We start from the raw sequence: 21,605 nt of genomic DNA, 5'->3' as shown, positions 1-21,605 counted from the left end.
GATATTAGGAAAAACTATTTCACTAGGAGGGTGGTGAAGCACTGGAATGAGTTACCTAGGGAAGTGGTGGAATCTCCATTCTTAGAAGTTTTTAAGGCTTGGCAGGGGGTTGGATTAGATGACCTCCTGAGGTCTCTTCCAACCCTAATCTTCTATGATTCTATGCCTTCAGCTTTTTCCACATCATCTGTCACTAAGCTGCCTCCCCGATTCAGTTGCCTTTCCTTGACCACCTTCTTGTTGCTAACATACCTGTAGCAACCCTTTTTGTTACCCTTCACATCCCTTGCTAGCTGCAACTCCAATTGTGCTTTGGCCTTCCTGGTTACATCCCTGCATGCTCAAGCAATATTTTTATACTCCCTAGTCATCTGTCCAAGTTTCCACTTCTTGTAAGCTTCCTTTTTGTGTTTAAGTTCACCAAAGATTTCACTGTTAAGTCAAGCTGGTCTCCTTCCATATTTGCTATTCTTTCTGCACATTGGGATGGTTTGTTCCTGCGCCTTCAATAAGGCTTCTTTAAAATACAGCCAGCTCTCCTGGACTCCTTTCCCCCTCATATTAGCCTCCCAGGGGATCCTGCCCATCAGTTCCCTGAGGAAGTCAAAGTCTGCTTTTCTGACCAGGGTCTGTATTCTGCTGCTCTCCTTTCTTCCTTTTGTCAGCATCCTGAACTCGACCACCTCATGGTCACTGCTGCCCAGGTTGCCACCCACTTCTACTTCCCCTACCAATTCTTCCCTGTTTGTGAGCAGCAGGTCAAGAGGAGCACGGCCCCTAGTTGGTTCCTCCAGCATTTGCACCAGGGAGTTGTCCCCAACACTCTCCAAAAACTTCCTGGATTGTCTGTGCGCTGCTGTATTGCTCTCCCAGAAGATGTCAAGGTGATTGAAGTCCCCCATGAGAACCAGAGCCTGTGATCTGGAAACTTCTGTCTGAAGAAAGCCTCGTCTACCTCATCCTCTTGGTCTGGTGGTCTATAGCAGAAGCCCATTACGGCACCACCGTTGTTGCTTTTTCTCTAAACTTAACCCAAAGACTCTCAACAGACTTTTCTCCAGTTTCATACTGGAGCTCTGAGCAATCATACTGCTCTCTTACATACAGTGCAACTCCTTCACCTTTTCTCCCCTGCCTGTCCTTCCTGAACAGTTTATACCCATCCATGACAGTACTCCAGTCATGTGAGTTACCGCACCAAGTCTCTGTTATTCCAATCACATCATAGCTCCTTGACTGTGCCAGGACTTCCAATTCTTCCTGCTTGTTTACCAGGCTTCTTGCATTCGAGTACAGGTACCTTCTCCAGGATGAATCTATGATCTGGCAGAAGAGACGACTCTAGGAGGGGCCCTAATGTGTTGCACAAATTGTTTGGGCTTCTTCCATTATGGTCAACAGCTGATCGCAAAAAAACTGATGCAGTCTGCTCTACAGACACAGTGAAGCTCTGCATATAAACAGGTCCCATGAAAGAGGACCGAGCATCTCAGTTGCAGCGAAGAGCAGGCGATATTTCAAAAGTGATTTTTTTTTTAAGTCTCTCTTGTTTTTTCTCCATTATAAAGAAAACCAGCTACAGCAATAACTAACAAACAGAGAGAGCACCTCTGTCAGAACCATCAGCTGCTTTCTGAAGTGAGGCATGAAGAAAACTGCACAGCCTACTTGTAGAAAGTAGAAAAAGACAGTGTGCCAAGAGTGTAAATTGCTTCATTCTGATCTGTGGCTTCTTGTCTGGTTGAAAGAGGACAGGACATACCCCAGTTGTCTCTATTAGTGACACACACTCTTGCCACATATTATGACTGGACTGATATAGAAAAGTCTTTATACATGCTACTTGATATTCTACGATTTATTTGTAACACAGCTGTTAAGAGACGAGAAAGGTTACACATTGAGATAAAGATTTCAAATTAAATACCTGCACCAATCATAGTGATTGGAGATTCGATATATATCCATTCATCAGTATATATACCAGAGTGAACAAAGATAAGTCCATCAAAATGAGCTTCCTGAACCCCACCGAGGGCATCCTCAATGGTGTCATAGTACTAAAAAACAAAAACAAAATACAAACATGAGTTTAGCAAAAAAAATAACAATGAGAAAGATATACAAATATTCATATGAAGTGATTCAGAAACATACCAACATATTTTCTCTTCCTTTATATCTTGCAGGGTTACTGTAGAAGTGTTCAGCAAAGCCTGGCTTTACATGTGCTCCTTTGTACTGAAATAGAGAAAATATTTCAAGATAAACCTATAACTAAGCAAGCTTGTTCTATATGTACATATATGCATTTATATGTATATATAAACATTTTAGAAAGTAAATCAGCAAAAGGGTATAGTTGTAATAGTTTGATAGGTTCCGTAACATAATTTATATTTTGAAAATGTGTTCATTATACATCTGGACTCCATGAGTTGCAATTTCCACCCAGTATGGATACAAAAATTTGCATCCCTTAGCTACATTTTAAAGTGTTAATTAGGACCAAGGAAGAAGTTGTAAAGTTAGTACTGATATCAACCATTAAGCAAGCAGTAAAAGATTCAGAATTTTTAAGATGAGAAAGGACCATCATGACCATCTTATCTGACCTCCTGCACAGGGCATAGAATTTTAAGTCATTCCTGCATCAAACTCATAACTTCTGATTGAGCTGGAGTATATCTTTTACAAAACATTAAATCTTGATTTAAAGACTTCAAGTGATGGAGAATCCATAGGTAAGTTGTTTCAATAGTTAATCTCCCTCTCTGTGAAAAATGTGTACCTTATTTTAGGTCTGAATTTGTCTAGGTTCAGTTTCCAGCCACTGGATGTTATTACTTTGATTGCTAGATTAAAGAGCCTTCTGATATCAGAAATATTTTTCCCCATGTAGGTACTTGCACATTGCGATCAAGTGACTTCTTACTAACCTTCCCTAGGATAAACAAAAGATACTGAGCTTCTTTAGTCTCTCAATGTACGGCACATTTTTCCAGACCTCAGATTATTCTCGTAACTCTTTTTCAAGCCCTATCCAACTTTTCAGGGGGTAGCCGTGTTAGTCTGTATCTACAAAAACAACAAGGAGTCTGGTGGCACCTTAAAGGCTAACAGATTTATTTGGGCATAAGCTTTCGTGGGTAAAAACCTCACTTCTTCGGATGCATAGAGTGAAAGTTACAGATGCAGGCATTATATACTGACACATGGAGAGCAGGGAGTTACTTCGCAAGTGGAGAACCAGTGTTGACAAGGCCAATTCAATCAGGGTGGATGTAGTCCACTCCCAATAATGGATGAGGAGGTGTCAATTCCAGGAGAAGAAAAGCTGCTTCTGTAATGAGCCAGCCACTCCCAGTCCCTATTCAAGCCCAGATTAATGGTGTTAAATTTGCAAATGAATTTTAGTTCTGCTGTTTCTCTTTGAAGTCTGTTTCTGAAGTTTTTTTGTTCAATGATAGTGACTTTTAAATCTGTAATAGAATGACCAGGGAGATTGAAGTGTTCACTTACTGGCTTATGTATGTTACCATTCCTGATGTCCGATTTGTGCCCATTTATTCTTTTGCGGAGGGACTGTCCGGTTTGGCCAATGTACATGGCAGAGGGGCATTGCTGGCACATGATGGCATATATAACGTTAGTGGATGTGCAGGTGAATGAGCCCTTGATGGTGTGGCTGATGTGGTTGGGTCCTCTGATGGTGTCGCCAGAGTAGATATGGGGACAGAGTAGGCAACGAGGTTTGCTACAGGGATTGGTTCCTGGGTTGGTGTTTCTGTGGTGTGGTGTGTAGTTGCTGGTGAGTATTTGCTTCAGGTTGGGGGGTTGTCTGTAAGCGAGGACTGGCCTGCCTCCCAAGGTCTGTGAGAGTGAAGGATCATTTTCCAGGATAGGTTGTAGATCGTGGATAATGCACTGGAGAGGTTTTAGCTGGGGGCTGTACGTGATGGCCAGTGGTGTTCTGTTATTGTCCTTGTTGGGCCTGTCCTGTAGTAGGTGATTTCTGGGTACCCGTCTTGCTCTGTCAATCTGTTTCCTCACTTCCCCAGGTGGGTATTGTAGTTTTACGAATGCTTGATAAAGATCTTGTAGGTGTTTGTCTCTGTCTGAGGGGTTGGAGCAAATTCGGTTGTATCTTAGGGCTTGGCTGTAGACAATGGATCGTGTGATGTGTCTTGGATGGAAGCTGGAGGCATGTAGGTACGTATAGCGGTCAGTAGGTTTCCGGTATAGGGTGGTGTTTATGTGACCATCACTTATTTGCACTGTAGCGTCCAGGAAGTGGATCTCTTGTGTGGACTGGTCCAGGCTGAGGTTGATGGTGGGGTGGAAATTGTTGAAGTCCAGGTGGAATTCTTCAAGGGCCTCCTTTCCGTAGGTCCATATGATGAAGATGTCATCAATGTAGCGCAAGTAGAGGAGGGGCACTAGGGGACGAGAGATGAGGAAGCGTTGTTCTAAGTCAGCCATAAAAATGTTGACATACTGTGGGGCCATGCGGGTACCCACAGCAGTGCCACTGACTTGAAGGTATAAGTTGTCCCCAAATCTGAAGTGGTTGTGGGTGAGGACAAAGTCACAAAGCTCAGCCACCAGGCGTGCTGTGGCCTCATCAGGGATACTGTTCCTGACAGCTTGTAGTCCATCCTCGTGAAATATTGGTGTAAAGTGCTTCTACATCCATGGTGGCCAGGATGGTGTTTTCAGGAAGAACACCAATGCATTCTAGTTTCCTCAGGAAGTCGGTGGTGTCTCGAAGATAGCTGGGAGTGCTGGTAGCGTAGGGTCTGAGGAGAGAGTCCAAATAGCCAGATAATCCTGCTGTAAGAGTGCCAATGCCTGAGATGATGGGGCGTCCAGGGTTTCCGGGTTTATGGATCTTGGGTAGCAGATAGAATACCCCTGGTCGGGGTTCTGGGGGTGTGTCCATGTAGATTTGTTCCCGTACTGTAGCTGGGAATTTCTTGAGCAGATGGTGTAGTTTCTTTTGGTATTCCTCAGTGGGATCAGAGGATAGTGGCCTGTAGAATGTGGTCTTGGAGAGTTGCCTGGCAACCTCCTGTTCATAATCTGACCTCTTCATTATGACTACAGCACCTCCTTTGTCAGCCCCTTTGATGATAATGTCAGAGTTGTTTCTGAGGCTGTGGATGGCATTGCGTTCTGTACGGCTGAGGTTATGGGACAAGTGATGTTGTTTGTCCACAATTTCAGCCTGTGCACGTCTGCGGAAACACTCTATGTAGAGGCCCAGTCTGTCATTTCGACCGTCAGGAGGAGTCCACGCAGAGTTCTTCTTCTTGTAGTGTTGGTAGGAGGGTTCCTGTAGGTCAGTGCACTGTTCAGTGGTGCGTTGAAAATATTCCTTGAGTCGGAGACGACGAAAGTAGGCTTCCAGATCACCGCAGAACTGTATTGTGTTCGTGGGGATGGTGGGACAGAAAGAGAGTCCCCGAGATAGGACAGACTCTTCTGCTGGGCTAAGTGTGTGGTTGGAAAGATTGACAATGTTGTTAGATGAGTTGACGATACCACTGTTGTAGCCCCCTGTGGCAGGTAGGAGTTTAGATAGCTTACTGTCCTTTTTCCTCTGTAGAGAAGTGAAGTGTGCATTTTTCAACATCCATTTTAAATTGTGGACACCAGAACTGGACACAGTATTTCAGTAATGATCTGACCAGTTCTGTATACAATGGCAATATCACCTCCTCACTTTTACATGGTATTCCTCTACTTAAACATCCAAGGATTGCATAAAAATAAAGGTATAAAAAACACACAAGCCTTTCTTTTAAAAAGCGCTTGATTGAGTAAGGCAAAAGTCAGAAAAAGGGAGCAGAATTCTCATCTTATCAAAATTTGGCTAGACCATGGTAGCTTTTCCCACCCCCCATTTTCATTCTGTGGCCACATGCCACATTACCAAAGTGGGGTGGAGATATTATTTTAACAAATCTTTCAACTTCCTTGCAACTTTGCACCTGATTTTTCTGGGCTAACCATTAGCCCCATACTTATAGCCAAACCAAGCGCCCTTATTCAACAAGCTTAGAATGTGAATACTATTATAAATATTAATAAACTGAACTCAATATCTTACTTTATTACTCCTTTACACACATTTTGGAAAGCATGGTGCCCACCCATTCTTATATTTTGGATTAGAATTCCCATCATTGGTCTTAAAAGATGATTTGCTGCTAAACTCCTGGCACATAAGCTGGAATGTCCTCTCGTTTAAGACCAAATGCTGTCAATGTATTCTGAGTTTACTAAGGAAAGTGCACCAAATATTAATGAGTCAGTTCCATTATGACAACAAGAATACATAGCCAAGGGCTATGACAAAGCTCCATAGAGTCAATGATGAACACGCTAATAAGAACCTCAATTCATGCCCAGAAACATTGAGCTGGCATGCTCACCAGACGCTCCATCACAGGAAGTCAAATTTCTGCAAAGAGTGGTCCAAGATAAGTTACTCAGATACAGGCACCTTTTTCAGACAGGTACAATGATTTTTTTAAATCATGATTTATTATGATATTGCACCATCAAAGCTTGACGGAATATAGTGTTTTAAAAGGTGACTAGCAAATGTAAAATTCCCTCAATATTTCAGTACCTTTGCCCATGTGTTGACTGCCCAGCATAAACAAGCTAAGAGGAGCAAGACAAAAAAGGGACTCCCCCCCCACAAAAACAACAACAACGCACAACTTTTTTCTTTCTTTCAGATTTTAAGAAAAACAACATGTTTTAAGAAAAACAGTCTCTCTCTGTCTGGCTGTTGAGGGAATCCTGCACATATTGGCTTTGTTACTGAAATCTGGTACTTCACCTATGCAAATTGTCTTTAAATTACAATATGGAATCTTTCTGGGGATGTGAAAAAACAACATTCATACCAGCTGCTGAAAGCTTTCTTTCCAGGGATTTGGGTGTTCATATTCTTCTGGATTAATCTGATAGAATTTACCAGGTTCTGGATGCATCATTGGACGTGTATATTCAAATACTTCCATATACAGTCGTTTCCTAAACAAAAGTGTTTTCACAAAAAACAATCAGAACAGAAAATTAAGTCAGGTGTATCACAATTACAACAAACCTATTTAAAACCTTAAGGGAGGAATTTTCAAAAGCATTCATTGTTTACTCTACTCCCACTGAAGTCAATGGTAAAACTCCATAGATTTCAGAGTTTGGCCAATATTGAGTATTTTCAAAGATCTCAACCGAAAGTTTTAAAACCAAAAATGGTGCTTATAAAATTAATGAGTAAAAGTGGCTTTTTCTAGTTGAAGACTGAAGAGAAGAGACACTGCTGCATTTTGTACACATTTAAAGGCTCAAGTCAGCAAAGGACTTAGGTACATGCTTAATATTAAGCACATTACATGCTTTTCTAAATAGAGAGATTTAAGGATGTGTTTACGAGCTCTGCTGAATCAGAGCAGAAGTGTGTGCTAACATAAGGACAGAAAGGTTATGCTGCTCTGTCCTTTCTTAAAATTTTGCTATTCTTCTTATTGATGTTCACCACCACACCCCAAAAACAGCTGCCAAATATCCTAGTGCAAGAGTACACTATGCGCTGCATTTGGTAGTGCAAAGAGAAAGTTACTCACCTTGTGCAGTAACATAGGTTCTTCGAGATGTGTGTCCCTGGGGGTGCTCCACTTTAGGTGCTTGTGCGCCCCTGTGCTTGTAATCGGAGACTTGTGGTAGCAGTGCCCGGTTTGGTCGCACATGCGTCGTCCCCGTCTTGCGCTGCTTTAAGCGGTGATCTGGCGCTGTGCAACCAGCCCGCCCTCTGTTCCTTCTCTACTGCAGAGCATTTAGTGTGCAACTCCAAAGTAGAGGGGAGGACGGAGGGTAGTGGAGCACCCACAGGGACACACATCTCGAAGAACCTATGTTACTGCACAAGGTGAGTAACTCTCTTCTTCTTCCAGTGCTGTCCCTGTGGGTGCTCCACTTTAGATGACTTCAGAGCAGTGCCCTCCAGTGGAAGGAAGGGGCTTTGGAGTTGAAGTCATGGCAGATGACAGTACATTGAGCTCGAACATTGCATTAGATGTTATATGTTGTTCTAATGCATAATGTTGCATAAATCTATGGGCTGATGCTCAGGTTGAAGCTCTACAGATGTCAATAATGGGAACACTGTTTAGAAAAGCTACCGAAGTTGATATTTCCCTGGTAGAGTATGTGCAAATCCCCATAGGGGGTTGCAGGTTATATTAACAGTAACAGTTTGATGCAGCCAGAAATCCAGTTGGAGAGCCACTGTTTAGATATGGTGTCTCCTTTTAATCGTACAGTGATTGAGACAAACAGACCTTGTTATGTCTATGTAAAAGGCAGGGCTGTCTCCAAGCCGCCCCAAGCTCCGAGAGCGCAACTGCCTAAGCAAAAAAAAAGAATGGCCGGAATGCTGCCCCTGGAATTGTGCTGCCCCAAGCACGTGCTTGCTTTGCTGGTACCTAGAGCCGATCCTGGTAAAAGGCCAGGGTCCTGCATAAATCGAAGGTATGGAGTATGGCTTCCCATCTGTCCCTATGTGGTTTCGGGTAGAATGTTCGCAGGTGAATGGGTTGGTTGAGGTGAAATGATGACCTTAGGTAGGAACTTAGGATGCGGCCTGAGGGTAATTTTATCTTTGGAGAATACTGTGTAGGGTGGATCAGTCACGAGGGCCCCAAGTATTACTATCTGCCTTGTGGAAGTAATGGCAACAAGGAAGACCACCTTCATTGAAAGGTGAAGGAGAGAACACATAGCTAACGGCTTGAAGGGGTGTCTGGTGATTCCCCAGAGAACTAAATTGAGGTCCAATGGTAGGGTAGATGTTGTTGAGGCCCTTGAGAAAGCACTTGGTGATGGGATGTGCAAAAATGGATATGCCATCCATTTTGTGGTGGAATGCTGTGATGGTGGAGAGGTACCTTGATTGAACTGACTGAAAGTCCTGATTCCTTGAGTTGAAGTAAATAGTCAAGAATCATAGGTAAGTGAGAAGAGATCGATATGATCTGCTTCTTTTGATGAATTTGTGTAGACGTGCGTGACAGATAGTTGCTCTGCGAGTTTGTCAATTTGACTGTGTGCTTGATTGTTTGAAAAGTGTGAATTGGGAGTGCTTTCTTCCAGGTGGGCCTTGAGTGGGCCTGACTGTTATAAAAAGGCAGTCAGCTGTGAACAAGCTGAGCGGCAAACAGCGGAGAGGCTAACAGAGGGAGTTTGCCTGGGGAGAGCCCACTGAGGTGTTCAACTTGCAGGCTCCTCTGAGTAGTTGCTGTAACAGCTGAGAAAGCTCTTAGAAGAAAGGTGATATGGATGGTGAGCGATCGGCTGTTGTGACCTGCACAGGATCTGCCATGTTTGTTTTTCTTCCACAGGACAGAAGCGACTTCGTTTGTACAAAGTGCAAGGTGATCTCCATATTGGAAGAGAAGGTTCAAGGTCTGGAGAAACAAGTATCAACCCTGCGTTGCATAAGAGAAAATGAAGATTTCCTGGACAGACATCAGGATATGCTTCTACGGGCACAACATTCTGAAGAATCAGAGCAAGCTGTGCTGTGGGGACAGAAGGAGGTGAAGAAAATTGGCAGCATGTGACCTCCAGAAGAAGAAATAGGAGCATCCATGTACCAGCAATGCAGATACAGATGAGCAACCGTTTTCATGTTCTCTCCACAGGAACTAATGCGGAGAGTGGACTAGATGATACATCTGAGGGAAGGGAGCAGAAGGAGACTCCACCAAATGGAAGGCATGAGATGCACTGTCCTAGGGATGGGGGTTCCACGATCACCACTCCCAAGAGAAGGAGGCGGATGGTGGTGGTCGGGGACTCCCTCCTCAGGGAGACTGAGTCATCTATCTGCCGTCCCGACCAGGAAAACCGAGAAGTGTGCTGCTTGCCAGGAGCTAGGATTCATGATGTGACAGAGAGACTGCCAAGACTCATCAAGCCCTCGGATCGCTACCCCTTCCTGCTTCTCCACGTGGGCATCAATGATATTGCCAAGAATGACCTTGAGCAGATCACTGCAGACTATGTGGCTCTGGGAAGAAGGATAAAGGAGTTTGAGGCATAAGTGGTGTTCTCGTCCATCCTCCCTGTGGAAGAAAAAGGCCCGGGTAGAGACCGTCGAATCGTGGAAGTCAATGAATGGCTACGCAGGTGGTGTTGGAGAAAAAGCTTTGGATTCTTTGACTATGGGATGTGTTCCCAGAAGGAGGAGTGCTAGGCAGAGACGGGCTCCACCTAACGAAGAGAGGGAAGAGTATCTTCGCAAGCAGGCTGGCTAATCTAGTGAGGAGGGCTTTAAACTAGGTTCATCGGGGGAAGGAGACCAAAGACCTGAGGTAAGCGGGGAAGTGGGATACCAGGAGGAAGCACGAGCAGGAGAGCGCAAGAGGGGAGGCCTCCTGCCCCATACTGAGAAAGCAGGACGATCAGCGAGTTATCTTAAGAGCCTATACACAAATGCAAGAAGCCTGGGAAACAAGCAGGGAGAACTGGAAGTCCTGGCACAGTCAAGGAATTATGATGTGATTGGAACAACAGAGACTTGGTGGAATAACTCACGACTGGAGTACTGTCATGGATGGATATAAACTGTTCAGGAAGGACAGGCAGGGCAGAAAAGGTCAGGGAGTTGCACTGTATGTAAGAGAGGAGTATGACTGCTCAGAGCTCCGGTATGAAACTGCAGAAAAACCTGAGAGAGTCTCTGGATTAGGTTTAGAAATGTGAGCAACAAGGGTGATGTCGTGGTGGGAGTCTGCTATAGGCCACCAGACCAGGGGGATGAGGTGGACGAGGCTTTCTTCCGGCAACAAACATAGGTTACTAGATCACAGTCCCTGGTTCTTATGGGAGATTTCAATCACCCTGATATCTGCTGGGAGAGCAATACAGCGGTGCACAGACAATCCAGGAAGTTTTTGGAAAGTGTAGGGGACAATTTCCTGGTGCAAGTGCTGGAGAAAACAACTAAGGGCAGAGCTCTTTTTGACCTGCTGCACACAAACAGGGAAGAATTAGTAGAGGAAGCAAAAGTGGATGGGAACCTGGGAGGCAGTGACCATGAGATGGTCAAGTTCAGGATCCTGACACAAAGGAAGAAAAGAGAGCAGCAAAATATGGACCCTGGACTTCAGAAAAGCAGACTGACTTCCTCAGGGAACTGATGGGCAGGATCCCCTGTGAGAATAACATGAGGGGGAAAGGAGTCCAGGAGAGCTGGCTGTATTTTAAAGAATCCTTATTGAGGTTGCAGGAACAAACCATCCCGATGTGTAGAAAGAATAGTAAATATGGCAGGCGAACAACTTGGCTTAACAGTGAAATCCTTTCTGATCTTAAATGCAAAAAAGAAGCTTACAAGACGTGGAAGATTGGACAAATGACCAGGGAGGAGTATAAAAATATTGCTCAGGCATGCAGGAGTGAAATCAGGAAGGCCAAATCACACTTGGAGTTGCAGCTAGCAAGAGATGTTAAGAGCAACAAGAAAGTTTTCTTCAGGTATGTTAGTAACAAGCAGAAGGTCAAGGACAGTGTGGGCCCCTTACTGAATGAGGGAGGCAACCTAGTGACAGAGCATGTGGAAAAAGCTAATGTACTCAATGCTTTTTTTGCCTCTGTCTTCACGAACAAGGTCAGCTCCCAGACTTCTGCACTGGGCAGCACAGCATGGGGAGGAGGTGACCAGCCCTCTGTGGAGAAAGAAGTGGTTCGGGACTATTTAGAAAAGCTGGAGGAGCACAAGTACATGGGGCCGGATGCGCTGCATCCGAGGGTGCTAAAGGAGTTGGCGGATGTGACTGCAAAGCCATTGGCGATTATCTTTGAAAACTCATGGTGATCGGGGGAGGTCCCGGATGACTGGAAAAAGGCTAATGGAGTGCCCATCTTTAAAAAAGGGAAGGAGGAGGATCTGGGGAACTACAGGCCAGTCATCCTCACCTAAGTCCCTGGAAAAATCATGGAGCAGGTCCTCAAGGAATCAATTGTGAAGCACTTAGAGGAGAGGAAAGTGATCAGGATCAATCAGCATGGATTCACCACGGACAAGTCATGCCTGACTAACCTAATTGCCTTCTATGACGAGATAACTGGGTCTGTGGATGAGGGGAAAGCAGTGGATGTGTTATTCCTTGACTTTAGCAAAGCTTTTGATACGGTCTCCCACAGTATTCTTGCTGGCAAGTTAAAGAAGTATGGGCTGGATGAACGGATTATAAGGTGGATAGAAAGCTGGCTAGATCGTTGGGCTCAACGGGTAGTGATCAATGGCTCCATGTCTAGTTGGCAGCCGGTATCAAGCGGAGTTTCCCACGGGTTGGTCCTGGTGCCGGTTTTGTTCAATATCTTCATTAATGATCTGGAGGATGGTGTGGACTGCACCCTCAGCAAGTTTGCAGATGACACTAAACTGGGAGAAGTGGTAGATACGCTGGAGGGTAGGGATAGGATACAGAGGGATCTAGACAATTAGAGGATTGGGCCAAAAGAAATCTGATGATGTTCAACAAGGACAAGTGCAGAGTCCTGCACTTAGGACGGAAGAATCTCATGCTACAGACTAGGGACCAAATGGCTAGGCAGCAGTTCTGCAGAGAAGGACCTAGGGGTTACAGTGGACGAGAAGCTGGATATGAGTCGATAGTGTACCTTTGTTGCCAAGAAGGCTAACGGCATTTTGGGTTGTATAAGTAGGGGCATTGCCAGCAGATAGAGGGACGTGATCATTCCCCTCTATTCGACATTGGTGAGGCCTCATCTGGAGTACTGTGTCCAGTTTTGGGCCCCACACTACAAAAAGGATGTGGAAAAATTGGAAAGAGTCCAGCAGAGGGCAACAAAAAGGATTAGGGGGCTGGAGCACATGACTTATGAGGAGAGGCTGAGGCAACTGGGATTGTTTAGTCTGCAGAAGAGAAGAATGAGGGGGCATTTGATAGCTGCTTTCAACTACCTGAAAGGAGGTTCCAAACAGGATGGATCTAGACTGTTCTCAGTGGTAGCAGAGGACAGTCTCAAGTTGCAGTGGGGGAGGTTTAGGTTGGATATTAGGAAAAACTTTTTCACTCGGAGAGTGGTGAAGCACTGGAATGGGTTACCTAGGGAGGTGGTGGAATCTCCTTCCTCACAGGTTTTTACGGTCAGACGTGACAAAGCCCTGGCTGGGATAATTTAGTTGGGGATTGGTCCTGCTTTGAGCAGGGGGTTGGACTAGATGACCTTCTGAGGTCCCTTCCAACCCTGATATTTTATGATTCTATAATTTCAGATCCTTGGAACCATGGAGCAAACACGCTTTGAGACGTAGTCTTTTCAGATTCAGGTGAATAGTTCGGCCTGTGTCCTGGAAAAGGAGACGGGGTAGGAGAGGAAGGGTGCGAGGTTTCCACACTAATATTTGGGACTGGTAAGGGAACCATGTTTGACAGGGCCACGTGGGAGCCATCAATATCACTGTGGACTAGTCCAGTTTGATCTTGTGGAGTACCCGTGCTAGTAGGGGGGAGGGAGAAAATGCAGATAAGTGAGAGGAGCATCCCATTTGATAAGGAAGGCATCTCCCAAGGAGTGGAGGTCCAGTCTGGCCCTGGAGCAAAACTGTGGACATCTGGCATTGTGCGTGGTAGCAAAGAGGTCTACTGTGGGGAATCTCCATTGTTTGAATATGTTGTGCAGTACCTGGATAGCCAGTTCCCACTCGTGGTCTTGAGAGAAATTCCTCCTGAGTGCATCGGCTGTGGTATTTTGATGTCTGGGGAGATATGATGCTGTGATGTGGATGTTGTGAGTGATGCACCAATTCCAGAGCCACATGGCTTCCACACACGGAATGTGAGCGTCCCCCCGCTACCCCCCGCCTTGTCTGTTCATGTAAAACATGCATGCTACATTGTCTGTAAGAATTTGTAGTTTTCTGCTTGATTATGGGTAAAAATTGGGCGCACGCGTTGTGAATAGCTTGTAATTCCAGGAGATTTATGTGTAGCAGGGCTTCGGTTGGGGACCAGCGGCCCTGGGCAAAATGAGAATTCAGATGTGCTCCCTGGCCTAGGAGTGACGTATCCATCACAATTGTCATTGTAGGGGAAGGAGGAGAGAGTGTCTTTTACTGTGCTTGGCACTGTGAGGCGTTTGTTTATGCTGTGCCTTCTTGGGGAGTAGTGTGTGCAGAGCCATGCCTGCAAGGTCCGCATGTGGACTCTTGCGTGCTGGACAATGAAAGTTGTTGCAGCCATGTAGCTTAATAACTGTAGACAAGTCCCGGCTTTTGTCTGAGGACTGTTTAGTATTGTGGAAGTTAGCTTTGTTAGAGGTAGGAACTGTTGCCTTGGTAGAGAAGCCGTTGCCTCAGGTGAACTGAGGTAGGCTCCAATGAATTCCAGTTCTTGTACTGGTGTGAGGGTTGATTCTTGAGTGTTTATCTGGAGACCTAATTGTGTAAAGAGAACTACCATTTGTTCGGTGGCCTCTATTGCTGCTGCTTCATTTGGGACGTTCAGTAGGCAATCGTCCAGATACGGCAATATGATTCTTTTCCTGCATAGATACGCTGTGAATACTGTAAGTACCTTTGAGAAGACTTGGGGAGCAGTGGACAGTCTGAAGGGTAGAATCTTGTATTGGAAGTGATCTGGTCCTAGAACGAATCGAAGAAACCTCCAATGTGATGGGTGAATTGTTATATGGAAGTTTGCGTCCAGGAGGTCGAGGGCCGAGAACCAGTTCCCCCTTTCTAGTGCTGGAATTATGGTGGCCACTGTGACCATCTTGAAGTGTTGGCGTCCCACCCTCCTGTTTTTTTGGTGAGATGAAATAATTTGAATAGAAACCCTTCCCTCTGTGTTTTGTTGGTAATGGTTCTACTGCTCCTAGATGAATGGAGGTGGGTTACCTCTTGTTGCAGTAGGTCTTCATGAGAGGAGCCCCTGAAGAGGGAGGGAGAGGGAGGGTGGAAGTAAATGGAATGGAGTATTCAACCTCAATTATCTCCAATACTCATCTGTCTGTAGCGATGGATTGCCAAACTGGGTAGTATGGAGTCAGACGATCTCCAAATGGCTGAGAGATAGAAGGAAGTTCCAGCACTGAAAGCTGCAGAGGGTCTTGGACTCTCAACCAACGTCTCAAACTTGCTGTCTGGAAGAAGGTTGGTGAGACATGGTAGATTGAGGTGGAGGCTGTCATCTCTTTGTGGGCCGCTGTTTTCGGCCTTGTGGCTCGTATTGCCTGTGTGTTTGTGAATATGGTGTGGGCCAGAATCTCTGTGGGTTGCAATACTTTCCTTGTCATCTCTTTGTCCTAGGAGTATAGATGACCAGGGACTTCAATGTTGCCCTCAAGTCCTTTGGCCTGTGCAGATACCCATCTGTCTCAGCCACAAAGAGCTTAGGCCCATCAAAAGGCAGATCTTCCACAACCGATTGCACCTCCCTTGGGGAACCACAGAGAGGCAACCAAGAAACTGGTCTCATGACTATTGCAGTATCTGTAGATTGCGCAGCAGTATCTACTGAGTCCAAAGCAGCCTGTAATGCCATCCTGGAGATCAGTTGTCCCTAGGGGCTAGTCTACACTACCCGCCCAGATCGGTGGGTAGAAATCGATCTCTCTGGGATCGATTTATCGCGTCTCGTCGGGACGCGATAATCGATCCCCGAATTGACGCGCGTACTCCACCAGCCCAGGTAGGAGTAAGCGCCGTCGATAGGGGAGCCGCGGCGGTCGATTTGCCGCCGTGCTCACAGAGGGGTAAGTCGGATCAGATACGTCAAATTCAGCTATGCTATTCCCGTAGCTGAATTTGCGTATCTGAAATCGAATCCCCCCATAGTGTAGGCGTAGCCTAGGAGATGAGCGCTCTGAACTGTTCTTTTTTCTCCTCCAGCAGGAATTCAATAAATTTGGAGAACTTCCCATAGTTTGTGTGGTCATATTTTGCCAGCTTTGCTTCATAATTGCCGATCCGAAGGTGATGTGTCGCCAAGGAGTAGTCCTTTCAGCCAAAGAGGTAGAGCCTCTTCCAATCTTTGTCGTACGGGGTGTTTTGGGGGTAAGATTGTCTGCCCCTCTTGTTAATAGCGTCCACCACCAAAGAATTGGGCATAGGGAGAAAAGAGAAATTCTGTTCTCTTTGCCGGGATATAATATTTTCTGTCAGATCTATTGCAAGAGGGAGGGATCACTGCTGGAGTCTGCCAAATTAACATAATGGGTTCCATGATTGCATCATTCATGGGCAAAGCTATTTTGGAAGATGTCGATGTATGGAAGATGTCGAGGAACTTATGTTGTCACTCCTGGACTTCCTCCAATACGATGTCCAGGGACTCTGTGACCCTCCTGTAGAAGTCCTGAAAATGTTTAAAATCATTGGCTGCCCACATTGGGCGGGGGGACGGGGTAACAATGATGATGGTGTCATCAAGGGAAGATGAGGATAGGTGGGTTGCTGGTTCCATCTCTAAGTCAGAGGTCTCCTCCGGTTCTCTAGGTATCTCCTTCGGAGTTTCAGAGGGTCCTGGTACCGATGGTATGGAAGACTGTCATGTGCTCTCCCTGGGTGGGCTGGGAGGCTTGCAATAGTGTGGAGGATATGCCATCCAAGGGTTCCAATAAAGCCAGTGTGGTGGGGTAGACATGGGTGTCATCCCAGGGTATCCAAACCAGTGGTGTTCTTCAGCCCCTGTATAATATCCCCTTTGTGATGGGGAATCCAGTTAGGTCGGTTCATGGATAGGGGGAAAAATAGTGTGGAAAATACATTTCCCCTTCATCTTTTCTTCATCACTTGAGAATGGAGGAGCAGAGCAGCAAGATGAGTAGGTACCAACTATGTTGGAGTGACGCTGGTGCAGAGAACGGGGGTTTCTGGTGTCGAGGAGACCAGGAGGTCCTTTTGCAGTAACTGCTGTAGTATCGAAAGGGTCGGTACTGATGTCTGCGCTAATGTCTGCGAGGTCATTGTCGGTATGGGTGGCTGCATCGATTGTGTTGTGCCAACGGTAAGTGACAGCATAGTCATTAGTTGTCTTGATATGCTCGGTGCTGGGTATCTAGTTGGCTCCGATGGTGCCACGGCATGGATTTTCAGTTTCCCCTCATTGCCTATGTCAGAGCTAGCTCTCTTGGAGTCTTTAGCTCTCGTGGTACCACGGTACTGGAGGGTCCAGGCACCTTGACTGCAGAGACTGCCGGTGCAGTCGGTACCGACGGTGTCTCTCTGTTCGGGGACTGCCGTTTCTTGGTCAGTTCCCAAGCTGGTGAGGACGGAGCACACTTTTTAGCCATCTTTTTAGGTCTGTAGCGTGAGCCACTGAGGAAGAAGAGCCTCTGTCAGAGGCTGCTGTTGGTGACCTCTGTCCAGGAGGGGTCCAAGCCTCTGGCTCAGATGCCGGACGGAGAGACTTCTCCATCAGGAGCAGTTTGAGCAGCAAGTCTCTGGCCTTTTTGATCCAGGCTTTTAACTTCTGGCAGCGCAAGCACTTTTGGGGTATGTGTGTCTTGCCTAAGCCACAAACAGTGCGAGTGCCCGTCTGACACAGGTATTGAGAACCTGTAGGTTAGGCAGCTTTTGAAACCCAGTGAACCGGGCATGCCCCTGAGGGGAATGTTTCCCCTCCTTATCAGGGGTCCTACACTAACGGTTAACAGAAACCTGAACTTCTAATTAAGGGAAGAGTAACACATTCTTTTTTGGAAGAAAGAAACAGGGAGAGAAATAAACGGGGAAAGAAAATAAAAGATAAGGGCTATGCTAGGAAGACTAAGCTCTGCGGCGCTGCTAAATGCTCCGACTCAAGCTAAAGGCGGTAGAGAAGGAACGGGGGGGGGGGGGGGGGGGGGGTTTGTGTGTGTGTTGGTCGCACAGCACCTGAAGTGGCATGAGATGGGGATCGCACATATACAACCCAACCGGACACTGGTACCACAAGTCTCTGATTACAAGCACAGGGGCACACAAGCACCTAAAGTGGAGCACCCACAGGGACATCATTTGAAGAATTAAAATTGTATCTGTCAAGCATTTGTTTTAATTTAAACTAATTATAACTCCTAACCAGCATTTTAATTTTTCTATTGTACTTGGCATTTTGTGCAGCACATACAATATATCTCAAGATAATGAGGAATAGCTTTTCACTTACCACAAAATTGGATCATTAGCCAGCTCGCTGAAGCGTTTACATACACAAGCTGCTCTACAAAGATCTTGCTCCAGCAAGTAGGAAAAGATCTTTAGAACCACTTCATCTGGCAGTTTCTCCTGAAGATATTGTTCTGCAGGTGCTGCTATTAAAATATTAATGTACATCAAATTATTGATGCATTTAAAGTACCCAGTTTCTGATTTAAAGCCATCATTGACTTTTCCTACTATTCTAATGATTAGAGTGTTTTTTACACATGATTAGTACTACAAATTGAAGGAGAAAAGCTGTTTAAGCTCACACAATACTAAACATTACATCCTCTGCAGCCTGAATCTTTGGCAGTTTATTTAAACAGCAAATTTCATTGAGTAAATTTAATCTACGTGCAGAGGCAAGCAGGAACAATCAGCATAATATGGAGGCACTGTCTGTGACTCAATAGTTAAGATTAATTTAGACCAGGGGTTCTCAAACTGGGGGTCGTGACCTCTCAGGGGGTCACAAGATTATTACATGGGGGTCACAAGCTGTCAGCCTCCACCCCCAAATGCCGCTTTGCCTCCAGCATTTATAATAGTGTTAAACACACACAAAAAAATGTTTTTAATTTATAAGGGGGGGAGGTCGCACTCATAGGTTTGCTATGTGAAAGGGGTCACCAATACAAAAGTTTGAGAAACACTGATTAGACATCCTTCTAATCCTACTTTTAAACTTCTCCCTTCAACCTTTTGATTAGAGCAACCAATGTATTTGCATATTACTATACTTGTTATTATACATGCCTTTATATAGAAACATTCAATAAAACTCTTAAATGCTAACTGTTTTAAATTTATTCTCTGTCATTAAATTTTTGGCACATATTTCAGTATAGAAAGCAATCAAGAACTAAATCCCAGAGACAAAATACCATCAAACACCCAAGCACAGGACAATTTTCTCAGAAGGGTTAATTGCCAGAAAACGCCATTAATAAAATGTCCTTGTTTTTCCACATTGACACTAGAAAAGATATGTGAAGGGTGCTGGGGACATGGGAGATCGCTATCCAGCAATGACCCTAATGTGCTCTGCCCCCTTTTCTCCTCAATGTCCTTCCCCTATCTCTATTTTAATGTGGGAAAAATGTAACTAAGAATTAAAGTTGATCATTTCAAATGTTACCTTTAAAAAATATACTAGGGATTAAGCTAGGACATCAAGGTGGAGAAAAGGGGACTATAGCTAGTACTGTACCCCACCCCTCATACTTTGCACTCTCCTTCTCCATACATTTTAGAATGGAAACATTTTCCGTTTGCCTGTCAAGGAAAATGCACTCTCTTCACAGTGGGGATATTTCCCATCTCCTTAGTCACTGAACTCAGACCAGTTCTTTGGCTCAGATTGTGTTCAGGATTGCTCCTCAGGAAGGACTGTACAGAACAACAGCTTCCAAAGTTTCAATAAATAAACCTATACACAAGTTAAGTAATATTATTCAACTCAAATCATTTGCTGCAGAGCTTCCACAACAAATTTAAGGATTGAGAAATTTAGGAAGGTTCTTAGAGGAACACACGTCCCTTTAAAATTATTTAACAAGCCAGCAAAAGCCAGAAAGATTCTGGACATAACTCAATCCTCTCACAGAGGGTCAGGCTGGCTGACATGTACAATTCTAGAAAGAAAATTAATGGTGAGACAGAATTTTTTCTTCTCTGTCCCCTCCATATCAGGCAGTCTTTGTTGCTGATTTACAAAAGTGATATCACCTCTATGGAGGCAGGGAGGAGTCAATACAGTAACTCCTCGCTTATGGTTGAGGTGATGGAGTCAGAGGATGGAAGAGAGTGGGATATTTCCCAGGGAATGCCTTGCTGCTAAATGATGAACTAACACAGGGGTTCTCAAACTGGGGGTCGGGACCCTCAGGGGGTCACGAGGTTATTACATGGGGGGTTGCGAGCTGTCAGCCTCCACCCCAAACCCCGCTTTGTATCCAGCATTTATAATGGTATTAAATATATTAAAAAGGGTTTTTAATGTATAAGGGGGGTTGCACTCAGAGGCTTGCTGTGTGAAAGGGGTCACCAGTACAAAAGTCTGAGAACCCCTGAACTAACACATTGTTGTTAATGTAGCCTCACACTCTACAAGATAGCATGAATGGAGGGAGGAGACACAATAGATGCATGGCAGTGGCTGCAAACATTCCCTGTGGAAACTGAACGTGATGATGAACCCACGCTATCCCACTGGAGCTCACCACTCCCTCCACTTTCCAAAGTGCCGGGGGAGGAGGGGGTGCATGTATGTGAGAGACAGAGACACTGTGTGTGTGTGTGTGTGTGTGTGTGTGTGTGTGAGAGAGTGTAAGAGACACACACGCATTGCCCCTTTAAGTATGCTGAACCCATTCTAAGTACACTGCTTTTTTAAGTATATTAGCAAGTTGAGACAGCAGCTGCTGCCAGCAACCTCCCTTCTTCCGGAGCCCTGTTGTGTGTCTCCCCTCCCCCCTCCCCGCCGCTCCGTGGAGATGGGGTACAGGAGTGGGGGAGGGGACACCCTGACATCAGCACCCCTCTTCCCCCCCAACCCTCTGCACAGCAAGCAGGAGGCTCCCGGGAGCAGCTCCAAGGCAGAGGGCAGAAGTGGGGATAGGGACACCTGAACTTCCCAGCACTTGATAGCCTGCTGGACAGCTACCGCACAGGGAACTTAGGGGAGCAGATGGGGGGCTGCCAGCCCACCCTGGTTCCAAGCCCCCACCAGCTAGCTCCAATCGGCTGCTCTTCCTGCAAGCAGTGGCCTAAGCAGGCGGCTGCCAAACAACATTATAAGGGAGCACTGTGCAACTTTAAACAAGCATGTTCTCTAATAGATCACCGATGTAACAACGAAACGACGATGTTAAGTGAGTTGTTACTGTATCTCCAGAGGAGGTAGTCAGCTCCATGGTGTTTTGAGAAGGCATGGGTGGAACACGACACAGTGACCTTTCATTTCTCATTGCAAGATGTGTGTAATGTCTCCACCCACAATGATCATCACTCCTTTAAAAAAGTGAGCAGTAATACACTTGGCAAAAGCTGTACTTAAGACTTTGAATGCCTTTGCTATATACACATCCTTTTGATGGTCCTATTCACATAAACTTATGATATTATACTTCAGTATGATGTCTGGTCTTAGCCAGAATGACAACAGTACCACTTCCTCTTATAGCAGGAAGATTATGGTGACATTGAGAAAAAAGGCCAGGTCAGTTTGAAGAATTACCATACTTCGATAACTATACAATTGAGGTTTCATAGAGAGCATGCCAAGCTCCAAAATCCCCCTGGTTAAAGATGTAGTAAGCAGGTAAGTTACTTTCAGTGAGAAGAGGCACAGACCAGAGTGGCTTGATTT

At 45.4% G+C, this 21,605-nt stretch overlaps 1 protein-coding gene across 3 annotated transcripts in view; it reads right to left on the bottom strand.

The window, feature by feature from the left end:
• FBXO11 (F-box protein 11) overlaps positions 1–21,605 on the bottom strand; it is a 186,149-nt gene that overhangs the window by 61,840 nt on the left and 102,704 nt on the right. For 2 of the 3 annotated variants that reach the window (XM_026660254.2, XM_026660256.2), the window contains exons 4-7: positions 18,201–18,345; positions 6,921–7,050; positions 2,158–2,241; positions 1,928–2,060 (exon numbers count right to left, since the gene is read on the bottom strand). In XM_026660254.2, the coding sequence (XP_026516039.1) occupies positions 1,928–2,060; positions 2,158–2,241; positions 6,921–7,050; positions 18,201–18,345 (492 nt within the window). The remainder of the gene's footprint in view (positions 1–1,927; positions 2,061–2,157; positions 2,242–6,920; positions 7,051–18,200; positions 18,346–21,605) is intronic. The other variant, XM_026660255.2, reaches the window with a different exon arrangement.

The sequence above is a fragment of the Terrapene carolina genome, unplaced genomic scaffold (assembly GCF_002925995.2).
Source record: "Terrapene carolina triunguis isolate 2854851 unplaced genomic scaffold, T_m_triunguis-2.0 Scaffold742, whole genome shotgun sequence".
NCBI lineage: Eukaryota > Metazoa > Chordata > Testudines > Emydidae > Terrapene > Terrapene triunguis.
This window is presented reverse-complemented; position numbering and strand designations above follow the sequence as displayed.